This window comes from Carettochelys insculpta, chromosome 3 (assembly GCF_033958435.1).
Source record: "Carettochelys insculpta isolate YL-2023 chromosome 3, ASM3395843v1, whole genome shotgun sequence".
NCBI classification, from domain to species: Eukaryota; Metazoa; Chordata; order Testudines; family Carettochelyidae; genus Carettochelys; species Carettochelys insculpta.
The window spans coordinates 180,910,723-180,931,685 of record NC_134139.1 but is presented as its reverse complement, the minus strand read 5'-3'; the positions used below and the strand labels follow the sequence as shown (position 1 = coordinate 180,931,685).

At 40.8% G+C, this 20,963-nt stretch overlaps 1 protein-coding gene across 1 annotated transcript in view; it reads left to right on the top strand.

Moving 5' to 3' along the window:
• Nucleotides 1-20,963, top strand: part of ROCK2 (Rho associated coiled-coil containing protein kinase 2) — a 172,326-nt gene that overhangs the window by 140,394 nt on the left and 10,969 nt on the right. The window contains exons 26-32 of the mRNA XM_074991276.1: nt 616-795; nt 1,068-1,236; nt 5,448-5,518; nt 6,747-6,835; nt 8,109-8,187; nt 8,473-8,734; nt 9,526-9,739. Of these exons, the coding sequence (XP_074847377.1) occupies nt 616-795; nt 1,068-1,236; nt 5,448-5,518; nt 6,747-6,835; nt 8,109-8,187; nt 8,473-8,734; nt 9,526-9,739 (1,064 nt within the window). The remainder of the gene's footprint in view (nt 1-615; nt 796-1,067; nt 1,237-5,447; nt 5,519-6,746; nt 6,836-8,108; nt 8,188-8,472; nt 8,735-9,525; nt 9,740-20,963) is intronic.

Here is a 20,963-nt window from a genome sequence, read left to right as displayed (position 1 = left end):
AGTGGTTGTGTTCTGTAATAAATCAGTGTTATGCCCTCCTTGAAATATGGACATGTCATGTAGCTTATTACTAAAGCATATTAGATTAGGATAGTTGGCACATGGGTGCACACCTTTAATGTACATACACCGATCTTGAGTAAAATAATTTGTTCCAGTGTGATTTAGTCTAGAGTAAATCTTTAATCCAGGTTAATTCTTTGTCTAGATTTAGAGAAGGTAACTTTGACATGTTTTGCCTTTGACCTATTTTGATTTAACTATATTGTTAGCAATTCTGAACTACCTTCCTCTGTGTTTTTCATCTTTCCCTGAAGAATCTAGTAACAAACTCTACCAAAGTTTGGATACTAGACTTCATATCGGATTTTGTGCTCCTGCATTGTGCTGTAGACATTCTAGAGGCATATTAAAATTCAAATTTGTATTTGGTGTCTAACTAAAAGATTCAGAGCTTTTAAATTGGCATTTTATTTCAAAGATTTTTTAATTCATATGTAAAGTATTTAAATAGAGGCAACGGCTCCACATGGATGGCGAAATGATGACATTTGTATCTGTTTGTCTATGGGGGCTTTACTGTATGCTTTGTGTGTGTGTTTTGTTTTTTTTAAGGCTGTAAACAAATTGGCTGAGATCATGAATCGGAAAATTCCTGTCAAACGTGGAGCTGACACTGATGTGCGGAGGAAAGAAAAGGAAAATAAGAAACTGCACATGGAACTGAAATCTGAACGTGAAAAATTAACCCAGATGATGATTAAATATCAGAAGGAGATCAATGAAATGCAGGCAGTAAGAAATCAATTTGCAGAAATAAATAGCAATAAAAATATTCTTAAATTTGCTTCAGCTGTGGAAACAGGATTTAAAATTGTTTCAAGATGTTATATTTACTATGCATAAATTTTCCATACCTTAGGGATTCCTCAGCTTTAGAAATTAAATAGTTGTGTATTTCAAGATTTGTTGCAAAAAGTCCTCATCCCACCAAGAAAACACTATAAATAAGAAATTATAGTTTACAACTTTAATCCTAAAGGCAAACCTTATTAAATCTTTCACAGCAAATAGCAGAGGAGAGCCAGATACGAATCGAACTGCAGATGACACTTGACAGCAAGGATAGCGACATTGAACAACTTCGCTCACAGCTCCAGTCAATACATATTGGCTTAGACAGCACCAGCATAGGCAGTGGACCTGGGGATGCTGAGGCTGATGACGGATTCCCTGGTATGATTTGTTCGTTAATGTTCCTGTCTTTATCAATTTCATAGTGTTTTAACATGGAAATCAAAGCAATAAATGACCTTCTTATGATTCTGTGACTTCCTTGTTTTTTCTGTGTTTGCTTGTACCTTTTCAATAATCTGATAGCACTTAAAATCCATGCACTAACTGAAACAACCTTTATTTTAGCTATACTGAGCTCTTTCTTCTTAAGTTATATTTTTAAAAAGTTCATTTGAATTTTTTTTAGAATTAAAAGTTTACATTCTGTTTCTCATGGAACTAACAATTATTTTGCTCTTGATTGAGGTGTTCATTTTGTAAACACTGTATTAAATGATAAAATGTAGAAACTAATATTCTTTTTTTAGTGATTCTGTTTTAACTTCTTTTCTGTCCTTTTTCCTCTTTTGTGCTGGATGTTTAGTCCATATCACTCAATCACACACTATGGAGTCCATGTCTCTTACCTATCAGCATTCTTCTACCTCTGTCAGTATTGCCACTAAGCCTTCCAGTTCTCACATGCTTCTCGACTCTGATTCTGACTCAGAGGAAGAACCATTGTCTTGTTCACACTTCCCTTCAGAACCTGATAGCACAGGTGACATTCCTGAAACTGTTTGGTGCACTTACGTTTTGTTCTAACTCTGACCTTTTGGTCTTTTTTGAAATAACTAACAATATTAATATATTGGTTTCAAAAGCACTGGCTGTACAAGGTGTAATTCAGATGTATTAAGGAGAATGTTGCATGAACAAAGAATTGACCTGTTTTATTCCCCTAAACTTTCTGTTTATGCAACCAGATCAAACTTATTATTTAAAACAGCCATTTTTGCAGATGAGTTTTGTAACATGATGGTATTGCCCTATATTTGTGCTCCTCGAAGTTTTTGGGTATCCAAAACCTTATCTGTGTATGCCACTTCAGCAATTAAATGTTCCAGAATAATTGACAATCTGACGGTTCACCTTGGTCGCACAGGTACTGTTTGCCTGTACAAATCCAATTTTGGTGTGCCCAACTTTTCTGCGTAAAGAAAATGTCATATAACTAAGACACCAAACACTTGGAGGTGTTTTAGAAAAATTGGTCTTGAAAGTCACTTATTTTATTTAAGAAAAGTACATAAGATTGGTGTGTTTATTATGGAACCTAGTTGGCATAAAGGGCAATAGCAAGTTATTAAAATTTTACTTTTCCAGCAGCAATAAGAAAATAATTCTTAGCGACTGTGGTGAAAGAGTTCTTTTTATAAACATATACTACTTACATGTATTTGAACTAATTATATGTGTACACACACACACTCTCTCTCTAGATTAACAGTCTCCTAGTACTAAAGTGAGGGGGTTTTACCATAGTGACATCTAATATCTGACTAAAGATTTCTTTGATTATGTTGCTTGATTTTTAATTATCTTTCAATATAAGGATAAATTTTAGTTTGGAATATTGTCAGCACGCTGAGCTATGGATGAAAATAGATTCTTTATTACCTTAGAGTGCACAATTTTTATGTTCTGATGCTCCTTATAAAATAAACACAAATTAGAATTTTGTCTCTTTGCTGGTACAATTGCTGTACTTTTATCCTGGGACCCTTGTCAGATCGATAGGTAAATCTAAGATGCCATGAGGGGCAATTCCTAGGACTTATGTTCTCTTCTGTCTTGTACCTGCTACCAGACTAAGGATGCAGTTTGAGGAGAAACTAGATTCTCATCCTGTCCCTGCCCCCAGGCTAAGGATGTAGTTCAAGAGGAATGAGACTAGATTCTGGTATTTCTGTTAATGGGAAACATGCTATAGGGTTACACAACAGAGGCAGGTGAAAGCTTATGCAGCTCCACTGACAGAGATTTTATCTCCTTGAGCTGTTTTTGGTGGGACTCAACCACACCTAGCTTCTTTTCCCAAATCCTTTCCCTGGATGTGGCTGAATGTATTTTATCAGTACCTTTTCTGCTCTCCTTTTTTGCAGGAAGAGGTTATGGAGGGAGAGCGTTCAGCCATTATGGGGGTGGAGTCAGTTTGAGCAACAAACCCAATGACAATTTTTTAAACTGTGCAGCAGCATTGACAGGAGTTAAGGAACAACTTCCAGTCACTTTTTTTGTTGTTTTACTTAGAATAGCACCCAGAAACAGTAAAATGTGAGGACTCACCTTCTGTCCCCACTCAGGCTGAATTCTTAGAGGTTGGAAGGGTGAGGAGTATGTAAATGTTTTTCCATAGTGACTGTCTTTCACACTGGGGATCAGTCGTTTGATTAGCATAGCAGGCAGTGTGAGAATTGCTCAAGAAAACCCTCTAAGATCATTAAATGTCATATTTCAGGCCCTTAAAAGCCATAGGTCGTGGTGGTGGTGCACAAACTCATGCTTCTGAGTTGATTGCTTGAAGTTTTAAATTTTCTTTCTTATCTAACATGCCAAACATATGGGGTAAAATGTACGTGCAGTGCTTCGTGTGTGTGTGTGTGTGTGTGTGTGTGTGTGTGTGTTAAAATGTGCACCCTCCTGAAAGGTACCAACAAACAAACAAATGTGCTTTGACAATAGGTTATCTAATATAATGTGTACACTTTCTCCGACCTTTCTCTATGCAATGTTGAGGCTTCTGTAACTTTTTCATTATTCAACTCTCATTTGCACACATTGAAATTATTTCATCACCTGCTTACAAGAAACCAGTGTTACAGGGCCAGGGATGTTAGCATTCCATGGTGGAACAAGATGCCTGTGTTAAAACCAAATGCTTTAGAACTTTGAATTTAGAGTTCCTCTGCAGTGGCAGGATCTACGAGTATGAAGACCTCTTCAGATATAAATAATTAAAGAGCAATTGTTGCGGATAGTCAGTTCTGTCTAACACAATTTATCTAACCAATCAGACAAATGTTGATCTTCAGCTAGTTGGTAAGCAGGGGCAGGGAGATTTTGTGTGTTGACGGGTGCTTCTGTCACATAACAGATATTAAATTACAATTGAGCTGTCAAGGTGTAATGTACGCAAAGCCACTTTGAAGTCTTCTTATTAAGTGGTTCAGTGAGAGTGTACCCCGTGCAGGAAATGCAGTAAAGGTTAGTCAAAGGTGACTTGTGACTGGTGAGAAAGCAGTGGTGGTTTACACAGGTTATGAGGAAAAAGTCGTCGAGCGAAGAGCTCCAGTTATAGTGCCAAAAGTCTCCTGTGATTTAGCTATTGCTATTACTCAGAAAAACAGTACCTTTTATTTATAACTCCCCACAACTCGTACAGTGAATATTGGAGGTAAATGTATTGAACTTGTGTAATCCAAGTTGCACCTCCCTCATCCTGGACCCTCACGACCTGATCACCCTGTGTCCTCTCCCTACCACTGATTCCGCATCCCTCTGGTCCCTGGTCTCATCTTCCCACCCCCATCTCCAGCCTCAGCAGCCTCCTTACCTGCAGCTGGCCCCAACCCTGGATGTGGTGGGGCTGATGGCCACAGCCCTGGTTCCTGGCCCTGTGGAGGCTGGCTCCAGCCCTGGCCAGACTGCAGGCCCCAGGCACCCTAGACCCTGGCCCCTGCTGTACAGGGCTGCCGGCCCCACTGTCACTGGGCTCCCGCCCAACTGGGCTCCCAGCTGCTGGCCTTTCTTCTAATAGCCTCCTAGCTGAGGATCTCTGATACAGTAACATCAGTGATCCTGCCGGAACAGAGAATTCTGGTTTTGGGAGGTGCAACCTGTGTAATATAGATGTTGTATGTGTGAAATAGAATACTTAATATATGGACTTGAAAATACATATTTAACTCTTCATATTCATATTTAGTTTTTATCTACTGAATGTATTCTGTACAGTGTTTTTACACAAACAATTTTAGGTCTGGAGGCTGATAGTTCAATAATTTTAGACATTTAAAATGATAAATGTCTTTGTCTTGTTTTTACTAAAGAGAATGCATGTGTGATGATATATTTTTGTAATTAGATATTGGCTCTCTTTTGTTTGTCTTAATTATTAGCTTTGAATGGCATCATTTGCTAATCATAACTATGCAGTACAGCGTTTTGCCTCTGAAAAATTGGCTGTGATAAATCTTGAAAGGTATTTTGCACATCAAGTTCTGGTATTAGTATGTCTGCCTTAGTATTTCTAAATTAAAGCTATTTCATAAGTTCATTGGTCTGATATGAATGTGTGTTGTTTAAATACTTTAATATTTTACTTGCAGAATCAAGATTAGAGGGTTGGCTATCACTGCCTGTCCGAAATAATACTAAGAAATTTGGATGGGTGAAAAAGGTGAGAAATATAAATAGCTGACTTCAAACTTAATAGATGTACTGGATTTTGTACTAGTTGCGAATTTTTAAAGGCGTGACTTCTTTCCTACATGTATGGTGAATAGTCACTGAGAGGTAGCCATGTTAGTCTGTATCTTCACAAAACAAAGAAGCAGTCCTGTAGCACTTTAAAGACTAACAAAATAATTTGATGAGCTTTCGCAGGGCAGAGCCACTTCTTCAGATCTGAAAATTCTGATGAAAGTAAACTGGCACAACAAAAATAAAACAAAGTTTTCATTTCATTTTATTTTTCTCTGTTTTATTTTCACAGTGCCTGTTTATTTTCATCAATTTTCAGATCTGAAGAAGTGGGTCTGCCCTGCAAAGCTCATCACCAAATAAATTATTTTGTTAGTCTTTAAAGTGCTACAGGACTGCTTCTTTGTTCTCCTACATATATGTCCTCTAATCAAACTTGAAGATAGTACAGTCATAGATCACTGTTGACGGTTCTGTTAGGTCAAAACACAGTTGCGAGTAGACAGCTTTTTAATGTAAGTTCCCTTTCCTACTTTCATCACCTCTATTTTGCCTTGGTTCAGCTTTAGTCAGCTGCTCATCAGTTAGGTGCAGATCCCAACAACACACTTGCATAGATAGGAGGTAACTGGATGTCTTTCCTGAACTGTCTGTGTTTGTCTGTGGTTTGTCTCAGGCTTCTCTAATGCCTTTTTTTAGGCACAGAACCAGTACCGCATAGGTAATAGGGGCTTCCCCTCTCTCTCTCTCTCCCCCACCCCCATGCTATCAATCTGCCTATACTGGGCAACTTCTAGGGTAGGAGATTTTCTCTTATCTACTCACTCTTTGGCTCCTTTAGTGAGACTACCAACAAAAGTGCTAACTGTGGTGATTTTCATGTTTTTTCACTGTGAACAGGACCAACCGACATTAAAATTAAAACATAAATCCAAAGGCTTTGTATCCAGTTAGTCATTCTGCTGGTTTCCATTCCTGACATCTTCTTAAATAGGTGTTCAAAAATATAAAGGTCCCTTGTTGCTAAATTATCATAATCTTATGTTATTGTGTTCAGATTTTGGATTGAAACTATCATGCTATTATTGACTAATAATAAAATTATGAAAGAATGTTATAGAAGTATTTGACTTGACAGAAATGAATACTTGAGGTAAAAATCTGTATTTTAATAACTGTGTTAATCCCGATATCTTTTTTAACAGTATGTTATTGTAAGCAGTAAGAAGATCCTGTTCTACGATAGTGAACAAGATAAAGAACATTCTAACCCCTACATGGTGTTAGATATTGAGTAAGTATTACTAAAAGAGACTGTGGTATACATTACTTTTGTTAACTTTCGGATGCACATTAGCAGATGGCCTTGAAAAGAAAACCGTTTTAGAAAATATTTTTGAGAGTTGACGTGTGTTATTGAAACTACAGTTTGAGATCATTGATGTGTCTGACTGCCCTCTTATCCAACATACTGGGGACTGATCTAGAGACCTCACAGCTACAAGCTGTAACAACGCCTATCCTCTGCAATCTGGTGTGGGTTACAAGTAGAGTACATAAACTTAAGAATGGCTATGCTGGGTCAGACCAATGGTCTATCTAGCCCAGTATCCTATCGTCCAACAGTGGCCAGTGGGAGATGGTACATAGAGAATGAATAGAACAAGTGATCAGGTGATCCATCTCTTGTTGTCCATCCCCAGCTTCTGACAAAGAGGCAGGCAACACTCGTAGCATAGGGTTGCATCCACAGTCAGCTATTGACAACTCTATCTTCCATTAACTTACCTTCTTCTTTTTTGCATCCCATTATAGTTTTGACCTTTACCACACCCCTGTCAACAAGTCCCACAGATTGATTCCTCATTTTGGAAGAAATACTTCCTTTTGCTTGTTTTAGAATGTCTGCTTGTTAATTTGAGTGACCCTTAGTTCTGTGTTATGTGAAGGAGTACACAGTGCTTCCTTATTCACTTTGTCCATGCCAGTCAAGACTTTATAGACTTTATAGACTTCCATCATGTCTCCTCTTGATGTCCTCTTTTCTAAGTTAAAAATTCCCATTCTCTTTATTTTTTCCTGATACAGAAGCTGTTCTGTATCCCTTTATCATTTTTGCAGCCCTTCACTATACCTTTTCAGTTCTAATATATCTTTTTTTGAGCTGGGGTGACCAGAACTGCAGTCAGTATTCCAAGTACAGGGATATCATCAATTTATGTGGAGGGACTATGAGATTTTCAATCTTACTATCTATCCCTTTCTTAATGGTTCCTAACTTTCTGCTTAACAAGTGCAGAATGCAGCTATTCACATTAGCTCTTATGGCAATAAGATTTGAGTTTTGGAGTTTGATATGCAGAGTTTGGAATAGGAGCTGAATACAGAGAATTTACCATTTTGTTCACTGGCAGTCATCACATCACAATGGTGTACCTTGTTAGCTAAAGTAAACTATCATTCCCTGATTGTAGCTATTAAATCAGTACATTTAATAATCAGCTAATACTCTCATATCAGATTTAATTTTTTGTTTTGTTTTATTTCTTTGAAATTTGCCTCTCCAGCAAATTGTTCCATGTCCGGCCAGTCACACAGACTGATGTGTACAGAGCTGATTCCAAAGAGATTCCTAGGATATTCCAGGTATGTGGGTATAATTAGTGTTTTTAGGGAAGAAAAATCTGGTAAATTTCCTAATGCAAATAAGTACAAGTTGCTTCCAAAATATTTTATTTTATTTTATTTTAGTTTGTTTACTAAAGAAGGCAATAGTATAACTCAGAAAATTAGATTGTATAAATTGTCAGAAAATCTATTCTAAACTACTCTTAGTTTTTATTCTTGGATATTTGTTAATTAAGTAATGGTCCTTTACCCACACCCATTGTGTACAAATGGTTTTGTTTTGGTTTTTTTTATAATTCTTAGATTCTGTATGCAAATGAAGGAGAAAGCAAGAAGGAACAAGAATTTCCTGTGGAGCCTATGGGGGAGAAATCAAATTATATTTGCCACAAGGGACATGAGTTTATACCCACTTTATATCATTTTCCAACCAACTGTGAGGCTTGTATGAAGCCCCTGTGGAACATGTTTAAACCTCCTCCTGCTCTAGAGTGTCGCCGCTGCCATATCAAATGTCATAAAGATCACATGGATAAAAAGGAAGAGATTATAGCACCTTGCAAAGGTAAGTAGTGAATAACTGAATAAAGACATGGTTGCCATTAACTATAGAGAATGATTCAGATAAACATTTTTAATTATGTGATCTCAGATGAGTTTTAAAATAAAAGGTAGTAACTGCTGGAGTGCCAGATCTTTGCTCTTTGGGTGCATATAAAATGGGCTCTGCCATTGTGCTTAGGCCACACAACCTTGTCAGGAGTTTCTCAAGGAAGATCAGCTCTGCAGTGCAGTGACATTCAGCCACACCACATGCTTTCAATGCTGTTAGCATTGTATGGAATGGACCCCACCCAAAAAGGCTACAGTACTAACCCAGTGGATTCTGTGCATTTTGGTGTGGGACAGACATGTCAGCATATCTGGCAATGCAGATTATGACGCTCGGGAAAGTTGCTCTCTCTGAGATGGTTTCCACAGTTCTGTATGTTCAAAATCTCTGACGGACATATGAGCTGGCAGTAACACCATGCTTGTTCTGCCGTATACCTGCTTCCGTAGTAACATAGAGATTAAGCACCCCCCTTATACGCCAAATGGAAGAAATTGGAAGGAGGTTCAGACTTTGAATAGATTGGAAAGGGAAGGTTAAAGGTGCTTTGGCATAATCTATACCCAAAGTGTAGGATTGTGATTATGGCTGCCCGATGGGCAGCTTTACAGTGAGTTTTTATTGCACCACTTGACTTCTAGTCTGTGCAATTTATAAAAACCCAAGGATCTGGTTGTTAGTTTTTAAGGTGAGCTCTCATAAAAATAATAATGAGATTTTGTTTTAAAATTTCTCTTTTACAGTATATTATGATATTTCAACTGCAAAGAATCTACTACTGTTAGCTAACTCTACAGAGGAACAACAGAAATGGGTGAGCCGACTGGTGAAAAAAATTCCAAAAAAGCCTCCAGCACCTGATCCCTTTGCTCGATCTTCTCCTAGAACTTCCATGAAGGTACAGCCAAATCAGTCTATGAGACGGCCAAGCCGACAGCTTCCTCCAAACAAACCAAGGTAACATAAAAGTTGCTATTAAAGACAGTAACTTTCAACAGTTTCTCACTGTGATACATTATTATGGGTAATTCACATAGATGGGGTTTTTTTTGTTTGTTTTGTTTTTCTTTTGTATTTATACTTTGCCTAGTGAAATATGAGCCCATCCTGTCATTTTTTGTGAATTCAGTTATAAAAAATATTATGAAAGCTGTGTGAGGAAACATGTTTCATGCCCTTATTTAAATGAGGCTATCATTGAATTAAATCTGGTGTATGTGTTATGTATTAGAGGCAGAACTAGTGGTACTCACCTACATGTAAGATTGCTTGACAATTCACATCATAAGATCCAGTTTTCAGTTGCTTATAACTTAGAGAAAATTTAACCATTTGGGGCTGAAATGTCTTGGAAACATTGCAGAAAAAATAGTTCATCTCTCAGAGAATGCGATTAGGTAAAACATATTGTTTTGTTAATGTTATAAAAGCTCTTACAGGTATGTAATTAAGTATTAGTACCCCCAGGCTTTTGGGGCAGGAAATTTAAATCTGGCAATGTGCTTGCCTTTTGCTGGCTTTAGGTGGGGGAAACACCCACATTTGGCCAATTTACAGGCCTTCAAAAATTCTTAGATCACATTTGCTCAGTAAAGAGTTGTTAAAGTTTAGCAGCTAAATTCTCTGAAGATTCTGTCTGCACTGAACATGCTGCATCTCAGGACTGCAGAAGCAGAGTAAGATTTTCCCTGCAGGTACTCCTGCAGGCATTTGTTGTTCTGTATTCTGACTGGGTCTGTGAAAGCATCCAGGAATTAGGTAACATGGAGGAGGAGGAAAAGGACTTGAATGCAGAGAGACAATAGCCAGACCCTGGGAGAAAAGTGTGGAAGTAGGAGTGGCTTGGGGCAAGGAGCTCTGTAGAAAGTTGATGCTGGGGGTGGGTAGTTGGGGCTGAGAATGAACTGGAAGCTTGGTGAGGAAAACTGGGACTGTCTGGAGAAGGAGACTGGTTGCCAGGCTAGAAACAGAGATGTGGACAGGGGAGTCAGTGGAGAGTAAGGAGGGAGACTGGGGCTAGTTGGACATGGGACAGTGAGCCATGGAAGGTAAGAGAGGACTGGGCTGGACTGAGAGACTAGAATTGGTGCAGGAAGAGAGAATGGAACTTGGACGTGAAGTCTGGAGGTGAGTCCAGGACTGACAGACTAAGGAGACTGGGATGGGCTTGAGCAATCCAGCAGTGTAAACACTGGAACTGGCTAGGTGAGGAGACTGAGAGAAACAGGTGCTAGTGTGAAGTTGGGCAGAAGGGTCTGTGACCACTAGAGTTGTTTCCCATCTTTATTTGGCCACAGAACCTTTTTAAATGTGAGAATTTTGTGGAATTCCTAGTAACTGTTATATATATATGGTGCTGGAAAAGTAGACCACAAATAAGTAAGGGTAATAACAAACAAATGCTAAATAAGGTCATGAGATCAAAATGTAGTTTCATTGTATATATTTAAAAACAAAAATCACATTTAACATGTATGAAAAATAAAGCACAAAAACTAACATGCATTGCATTGGCAGCTTTCAATGCGAAGTGTGATTTTTTTCTTTTCTTGGCAAATTCTTTTTATACTTAGTTTAATACTGGAAAGTTGGATTTGCATATCTGGCGTGGCTACGTTCAGTTGATTTCTGTATTTCATTTTTGTTGCTGCATAATTCGAGAACCCAGGTTTACACATGCATGTGCAGGGGAAGGGTAACAACTGATGAATTGCAGATCTTGTTAAAGCTGCATATTCTTGACATAAGCCACCCCCTAATGATCCTCATTCTCTGAGAGTGAGTACGGGGATTTATGCTGGTATATAATAGGTGATCACATCACTGACTGTGCACGCAGCGCTGACTAGTGACCTTATCGTCCCCACTCTCTGGCTAAGCTGGCATTACACAGAGACACTTACCGTGGCCAACACAAATGAAGAGTGTTTTACTAAAATTCATAAATGCTTAAATATTAATTATTTTTTTAAATCATCAAAGTTCTTGAACTGGATTTTCTCCCGGAACCCTTATTTTCACTTTGTGGAACGCCAGGGTTCTGCGGAACACCATTTGGGAAACACTGCACTAGAATGCTCCTTGGCAGTCTGGAATGGAATCTGAGATTCCAGAATCTTGCTGTTCCTGTGTCATCTACAAAAGTGAGACTGACAATCCACTGGCAAAATGCATCTCTCCTCCTACCCTAGTTCTGCCCCACAGAGGGGATGACAATGTGCTACTCTTACTTTGATAGGTCAAGTAACAGAAATCTGGGCAGTGGATCTAAGGTGAGCTGCCAGATCCAGCCTGCCATCATCCTGTGGCCCAGCGGGAGCCTTAGTCAGACTCCCTGCATTATGTGCCTGCACACCCTGCCGAGAGCAGCTGGCTGCAAGGGCCCTGTGTTTCTCTGAGTGCTGAAAGAGCTGGTGGGGTTGGGGGGTGCCACATCACATGCTGCCCCTCCCACTGAGTACAAACTCAAAGCTCCCATTAGCCTCCTTGGTAAGCACCTTCTGGCCAAAGCCTGCACCTGGCACCCCAGGCCCTTCCTCCCTCCAACCCTCCATTCTCCCTCCTGCACCAGTTCACAACCCCTCTCCTGCACCCATACCCTCTCCCAGACCCTACACCCCAATCCCTTGTCCCAGGGCACAGCCCAAACTCCTGCACCCCATCTTTCACTCCTGTCCCAGGTCACAGCATCCTCTCAGACACTGCAGACCTTCCCAGACCCTGTACACCCAATCCCCTGCCCCAGGTCACAACCCCCTCCTACTGTAGGGCACAACCCAAACCCAAGATAAGTCTCCTGCACACACTCCCTCCCAGACCACGCAACCCAAACCCTTGCCCCAGATCACAACCCCCTCCTTCACCCAAACTCTTACCCAGACCACACATCACCTCCTGCACTCAAATCCCATACCCTAAGCTCCCTTCTGCATCCCACCTCCATCCCAGAATCAGCAATCTCTTCATTACTCTGAAAGGATTCAGCCCTCGACCACTTCCAAATTCTTGGTGTCCTCCCAATCAAAAATTATTGTCCACCCTGATCTAAAGGTTCCTTACCTGCTAATTGATTTCCAGAGGATGTAAATTGGGGCAAAGGGAGTATGTTGTTTAAAAAGTCTAGGACACTGTACACACACACTTGCTTTTAAAAGTGTTACTGTTGCAGTATCAACATTTCTTCAAATCACGTTTCAAGATTTCAGTCTGGGGAGCTAGCAAATGAGGAACAAACAATTAATCATCATCTGTGAAACACATGGTCTAAGTATCTTGCCCGCCATCACACAGTAACTTTGTGGCAGAGGCAAGGATAGAATCCAGTTTCAGCTGCCTTCACCATGAAATCATCTGTTCTCCTCTTATAGTCTGCTTCATTCATCACATACATTCCAACTTCTGCAGAAATTGAAGTGTCTTACAGAAAACAACCTCATTTATTATACGGCATTAATTCATTGTCTCTACATATATTTGGGTAGTTCAGGTCCCCATAATAATGCATCTTCAGATGAGGGCTGAATTAAGGCAACCTTAATTCTGGGATTTCCTAATTTTTGAGTAGTTGACTTTGCATCCTTAACAATGTTCTGTTAACATATTTTTTGTGTGCAAATAATGTCTATATACTGTTATAAGAGCCCTTTGAACGTGTAAAGTGCTAAGTGCCGGTTATCCTTGCTAAAGCTCACCCTAGCCGTGTCTACACGTGCACGCTACTTCGAAGTAGCGGCACTAACTTCGAAATAGCGCCCGTCACGGCTACAAGTGTTGGGCGCTATTTCGATGTTAACATCGACGTTAAGCGGTGAGACGTCGAAGCTGCATACCCCATGAGGGGATGGGAATAGCGCCCTACTTCGACGTTCAATGTCGAAGTAGGGACCGTGTAGTCGTTGCACGTCCTGCAACATCGAAATTGCGGGGTCCGCCATGGCGGCCATCAGCTGAGGGGTTGAGACACACTCTCTCTCCAGCCCCTGCGGGGCTCTATGGTCACGGTGTGCAGCAGCCCTTAGCCCAGGGCTTCTGGCTGCTGCTGCTGCTGCAGCTGGGGATCCATGCTACATGCACAGGGTCTGCAACCAGTTGTCGGCTCTGTGGATCTTGTGTTGTTTAGTGCAACTGTGTCTGGGAGGGGCCCTTTAAGGGAGTGGCTTGCTGTTGAGTCCGCCCTGTGACCCTGTCTGCAGCTGTGCCTGGCACCCTTATTTCGATGTGTGCTACTGTGGCGTGTAGACGTTCCCTTGCAGCGCCTATTTCGATGTGGTGCTGCGCAACGTCGATGTTGAACGTCGATGTTGCTAGCCCTGGAGGACGTCTAGACGTTATTCATTGAAATAGAGTATTTCGATGTTGCTACATCGAAATAAGCTATTTCGATGTACGCTTCACGTGTAGACGTAGCCCGTGTGTCAGTAAACAGGCTCCTTCCACCTATACTCTATTGTACCCCCACATGAGGAAAAATTGGCATCAGAACTATTCTTGTAATCAGAGCTCTGTCTCTTACATAACTTCATATGGGTCACAAGAGAGTTCTCCCCTCCCCTCCATTGCAATCCTTCTCTCAAGCCCCCTTCCTCCGATGGATGCGGCCTGAGGGATTACTAAGGGGCCTGGCACAGGGAGCTCATTTTTAGCTACTGTCCACACCAAAGTCAGGCCTAGCTCTGCCCAAAATCTTTTTTTTCAGAATCTGCTTCCCAGAATAGAGTCCCCCTCACCCATAAGTGTAAACTATATTCTTTGTTCCTAGATGTATATTTATATTTAGACAAATTAAAACTCATATTGTTTACATCCACTCAGTTTACCAAATGATCCAAATTGCTGCATATCTCCTGCAATATTTGTATTATCTGCAAACTTTATTGCTGAGGATTTTGTGGGGGTGTTTTTCCAGATTACTGATAAAAAAAGTTAAGTGGCATAGGGCTGAAAAGGAAATCCCTGTGGAACTCCACTAGATACGCATCTGCTTGGTGGTGGTTTTCCATTTGTAACTACATATTGAGACTCATGACTACTTCAAGTGAATGGTCCCTCTGTATATTCCATTTGTGGGGACACGTGCACCATGCCTCTGAGTCTGGAGATTTTTAATGTACTGTGTCTATTGGTCTGCACATGCACACTTGTTTCATGTTCTGAACCAAGAATATTAGGGGCAGTGCAGATTGGCTCCATGCCAGTTCCTCCTTATCTGGCCTAAGTCAGAGTCTTCTCTGTCCAAAGCTACTTTTCTTGACTGTTTTACTCTGTAAATATGTTGAAAATAGTTTTGATATTTTATTCTTCTAGAGTTAACTAGTAGTCTGGTGTAGGCAGCACAGCAGTGAGTGGAGCTGGGCTTTGAAGCATGCTGGAGCTGGGTGCTCTGAGCAGCAGGGGAGAGCAGAAGAGACCCTGGGTAGAAGCCCACTGCAGGGGGACTCAACATGCCAAGAGGCCTTGCAGGCTAGAGTGGGGAGGGTCTAATACTGGGGAGAAGGGTCCTGCCACCCAGAGCCAACCATCTGACCTGCAGCATCCCTGCAGCACAGCAAAGGCCTGAGAAGGAGGCCTGGGACCTACAAGGAGCAGACTGAACTGTCCTTACATTTCAGATATGCTGATATGAGGTCTCCATGCCATAAAGTGGGGAGATGTGTTTTCCTTGAACAAATTGGAATCCTTGCATTTAGGCTAGCTATAGCACCCTGGATCTTTATGAAGATTTTCAGTGGTGTCAGCTTTCATGAGAAATAGTGAGTGTACTGTCTTTCCATAGCTTGACAACTGGCTTCTTACAGGCAGATAACACAACGGAATCCGTCAGCACCCCACTACCATTTGCATTCTTCTTGGGTACCTTGCATCAATCACAGACAGTCCCCTGTGGCCCCCATGACATCCATAAACTTCAGAAGAAGTGTATATGTTCTGGGAGTACACTACAACACCTCCTCCCTCCCCACCTTTCTCTAATAAGCTATAACCTTCCATACCAGTACTCCATCCTGAGATTTATCACACCAACTCTCAGCGACAACTTCCTTGTCCGACATGGTCAGGAGCTGACAGGTCCCTAACAAGAGAATTTGCCAGAAGAGGAGAGGTCCAGGGCTTCTTACCACAGACCACCCAGCATTACCAGGGCTGCTGTGGCCCCAGCCTCTTCCCGCAGGACTTCAACCCCAGTCCAGGCTCCCCCCGGCTCCCGTGGACAGCCAGGGGACTCTGGCCCCACAGGGCAGGTGGTGGTGGTGGGGATATTCTGTTTCTCCCTGACTGCTGAGGGGCAGGCGGGGGCTCTGGCTCCAGCCCCACACTGCCACAGGGCAGGCAAAGACTCTGGCTCCTGTCCCCATGCTGCTATTGGGCAGGTGAGGGCTCTGGCCATGCTGCTGCAGTGCAGGCGAGGCTTGTGCACCAGTCCCAGCCCAGTACTCTCTCATCCTGGAACTTCCATAGGCTTGATGGACCCTGGGCATTGCTGGATGAGAGAATACTGGATCTGAGAGGTGCAACCTGTAGTTCTTCCTGTTTGTTCCCTGTACTCCTTGGATTTGTATATAAACATCCACAGTCCTTTCCCCCCGATTGCTTCTTTGATACTATTGTAATTGTCCATCTTCCTTCCCCCCCATCCTCCTCGCATCATCTCTGCTTGTTAGTAGATGCTACAAAACACTAAGGGAGGCCTGAACTGTTCATGTTGGGCCCTTATCTCAGATATGTTTATACCATCAACATAACTTGTAAATTCTGCAGCTATGCAAAGATAAAAGAATTGCAAGACTCTGCCTGAAGAAGACAGGTATTGATATGCAACTATGTATCTAAAATTGGCCCTGTTGGGACCACAACCATATAATTGTTTAATTAAACCCTTGCAATTTAGTGCTAGCGTGGTAGATTTAAATAAATAAATTAAATCAACCACAGACTGATTTTAATCTCCCTATGCCGGTTTTAAATTATCTAGATTTCAGACGTTGTCAAGCTATAGCAGGTGTGGGCAAACCACAGCCCACAGGCTGCATGTGGCCCGACAGCTGTTTTGATCCAGCCCTCAGGCTCCCACTGTGGAGAAGGGGCTGGGGCTTACCCTGCTCTGCGTGGCTCCCAGAAGCAGTAGCATGTCCCCCTTCCAGCTCCTATACATAGGGGCAGCCAAAGGGCTCCGTGTGTTGCCCCCACCCCAGGCCCCAGCCATGCAGCTCCCATTGGTTTGGAACCACATCCGGTGAGAGCTGCGGGGTGGTACCTGCACACAACGGGGGCAGTGCCCAGAGTCGGCTGGCTGGGCCTCCACATAGCTGCTGGCTTGAAAGGGGACATGCTGTTGCTTCCAGGAGCTGCTTTAGAAGGTAAGTACAGCCTGGAGCCTGCAGCCCTGGGGACCCCCTGCCCCAATCCTGGTCTGCCTCCCACCTTCTGAATCCCTCAGTCCCAGCCCTGAGTACCCTCCTACACCCCAAATCCCTCAACCCCAAAGCCTGAACTCCCAGTCAGAGGCCTTATCACCCACTGTGCCCCAAACCTTGCCCAGTCCTGATTTCTTATTTCCCTAGCACCCTCCGAACCTTTCTGTCCCAGTCTAGAGTCCCATCCTGCACCCCAAACCCCTCATCTCTAGCTCTACCCCAGAGCTAGCACCCACATACACTCCAACTCCCTGCCTCAGCCCAGAGCTCCCTCTCTTCCTCTGAACCCTCGGTTCCAGCCCAGAGCCCTCCTCCTGCACATGAAATTCCCTTCTCAATGGCCCCAGTTGGAATCCTGACCCTCTCCTCTATTCCATCCCTAATTTCATGAGCATTTATGGCCCCCCATAAATTTTTCATACACTGATTAGCCCTTGGGCCAAAAAGTTTGCCGTGCTGGGTTATAGGTTAATTTTAATACAATTCAACTGTAATGCCATTTTCCACTAGCAGTTGAACAACTGTGATGCTGTTTTCCATGTGTACTAACAATGATGTCTGTCCCTCTGCAAACAACAATTCCCACAGCAAAGACTGCCAGTAGAATGAGAGCTGCCCAATCTGAACGGTTGACACATCCATTTGTTCACTTTAGCGTTACATTACTGATATGCAAATTACATGCTGAGAAAAAGCTACTGAAACTACTTGTATGTAACGCTGTAGAAAAAGCGCCTGTGTTCACAGAACATTAAGGTCAAATAGAATGTTGAAAGTTGAAAATAAAACACTAAATTCAATAAATGTAAAATTTACAGTTGAATGTTCACTCATAACTCTGCCTTTCTTAATGTATGCACACCAGTGGTCTTTATTTCTGAACACAGATTTACTTTACAATCCTGGATAGCTATCTGTAACATCTTGTAGCCCTTTGCAGTATACTGTGTGACATTACTTATATGAAAAGTTCACATTAAATTACGCTTGTATAATATGAAAAAATATGTCCACATACTGCATGTGGATTCATTACAGAGACATTGATACTTGTAAAAAGAGAAGGGACAACATTTATTAATTAAAAATCTTATAGTCTTCAAAAAAGAGAACTTTTTACAGTAATGGCTACCAGAGGATTACAATTTGCATATGCTTGCAGTAATTGAGTTCCCCTATTCTAACCAATTTCTCTCTTTAAGTGAATGGTCACTGACCTGCTTTTCAGTGCTTTGGCTGAATGTGGTAACAAGACCATTCTGGTATCCCAAAACGAAAAAGAAAGTCTTAACCATGGTAACAGTTTATTTAAAAAAATTACATTCAGACCTATCTGTGATTATACAAAATATAAGTTCTAGTAGAGTTAAATTTGTATTACTATTGCAAAGCCAGTCACACAGGTGAGGTATATACACCAGATACACTGAGTAAGTCAGTTGCCATCCATCCTTTAAGGAGAATTGTCCTAACACAGAAAAGTCCTTGAAGAAATATCTCACTAAACCACTATTTTTTCCATGCTTACTGGTAGTAGGATTTTCATGTACATGTTATGAACCTCTCTAGTCCAGTACACTCTCTCTCTTCCAGCAACATCCACAATCCGGCTTGAGTTTAATTAGCTGGATGACCACTTTTTGTGAGTGTGGCCAAATTTTCTGTGGTGCCATAAAATTTGTTTACAGCCACCAGTCCTGGCTCTCAGTGTTCTGGGCTGTTTAGATTTAAATTACCCCTAAATACCTTCTAAGAGCCAGTAATCAGTGGAAATGTTGGTAATACTGCTAGACAATATTGACCTCATATGGTCTGGCAAATTCTCTTGTTTGGCCCTGGTCAGGTACCAAGGGTGCTAGAATAGAGAGGTTGAACTATATTTCTAATCAGGTGAATATCTGTATATTTCTAGAAAAACGTTTGTAATGAAGTTTCCTGCTAAGTCCTTAAAGCTAACAGTTAGAAACGTATGCCCCAAAAGCTTTCCCAATGTGTGAACATTTTAGTAACCTTCTAATAATCATGTTTAATCCATATTTGTCCAATTTCTTGAATTGATATTCACTGTTGTTGAAGTGAACATCAAGCTTTATTGACCTGGGAAGTAAATATTAACTCAGGTGGAGCTGTAAAACAGAAGCAATAAATCATGATGATCACCCCAGGAAGACATCCTTACATTATTAAATATTTTCAAAGTATCAAGAAAACTTTTCATCAGAGTCATGAAATAAATTTTGTGGTATTTTTAAATTTGCCTTTTAAATGGTAGACCGATTTAGAAGTTTAAAAACAAAACAAAACAAAAACACCCTGAACTAATGAGGAAGTAAAAGTTCATAACCAAATTAAATCATGAGTCCTGCTAGTATTGTCTTTGACTATTCAGGAGCGAAGCAGGATTTACTCACCTACATGCTAATTGCAGTCTAGTTAATGTTATTCCAAGCTGTATTACTGACCTGAAGAAGCAAGCCATAGCCTCTTGACTTCTCAACAGCAATTTTCAGTTAAGATTTTTCTCTTTGTATTTAACAATCTAGTTTCAGCATCATGATTTTGTTAACAAAATGTTCATGTAACACAATACTTGTAATAATATTCACTGTACATTTTTATTACTAATTTTTTTTAGCACTGGCCCCGCCCTTCGAATCATTCTTCACTGATTTTTTTTCTGTACTGTATATTTTGCCATAGCAACAGTAAGTAATAGGGACCGGTGTTTAATCTTGGAAGCATGCTGACCATACTAACAATGAGAACTCACTTAAAATCTGCAAATGACAATATTTTGAAAGTTATATAATATCATACATTTGGTAATCCAGTTTTTGCAAGAAAAACATTCATATAAATATATGTATTTTCTGAATGACAACAAGCATAAATGTTAAACATACTTGTCATTTTTGGATTTTATACATTGCTTGTGTATTGCTGTTTTTAAATCTTCCTTCTGCATAATACAGCTCCTCTGTTTTTGTATCCTAATCCACATGTTGGGGTTGTGGGTGGGGGAAGGGGGAAGAGAAGAAATTAAGTCTGGTGTTCTTTGCAACTAAGGTAACTTCGTAATTGCACTAATTATTCCTTGGTGGAACTGTGGCTTCAGCAGAGGTACACTAGGGATGAATTTGACCAAGATATTGTATAATACAGGAACTCTGAAATATGTCAGAGCAATAACAAAATATATATTCTGTGTATCATTATGCTTTTACACCTTTTATTCCTGCAGCCACACACTTCAGATTTTGTGTTGAATTATTTTGTAAAATCCTGGGAGTTACAGATGGAAAAGGCCTAAGTCATCACATCCATCATCTTATTAACACAAGCTTCTTTGCCAAATCACTTCATTCGAGATTTTGTGTATGTGTCTTTATCAGAGGGGCAACACATTTTTGTGAGTTAGTGTGAATGCTATGGCCAGTTGAAATTTGACTTGTGTTTCCGTAAAAGTTCTTGTCGCAAGGCTTTACTATATGGAATGCATATGTTTTCCTTTTACACTTCAATAAGAATGAGAAGTCTTCCCTCATAAAAATCAGAAAATTCAAGTTTCTCAGACGTTTTTTTCATAATTTAAAAGAAAGTAAATCAGTTTCAGCACATGCTATGTGTAGTTCTGGTTATCAGTTTTATTGAGGCACTGAATCATGTCAGGGAAGATTAACATGCGCTCCCCCCCATTAATGATATCCAATATCTGCTATAAAAGTGCATGCATCTACACTAGGAACTAACTTCGAAGTTAACTTTGAAGT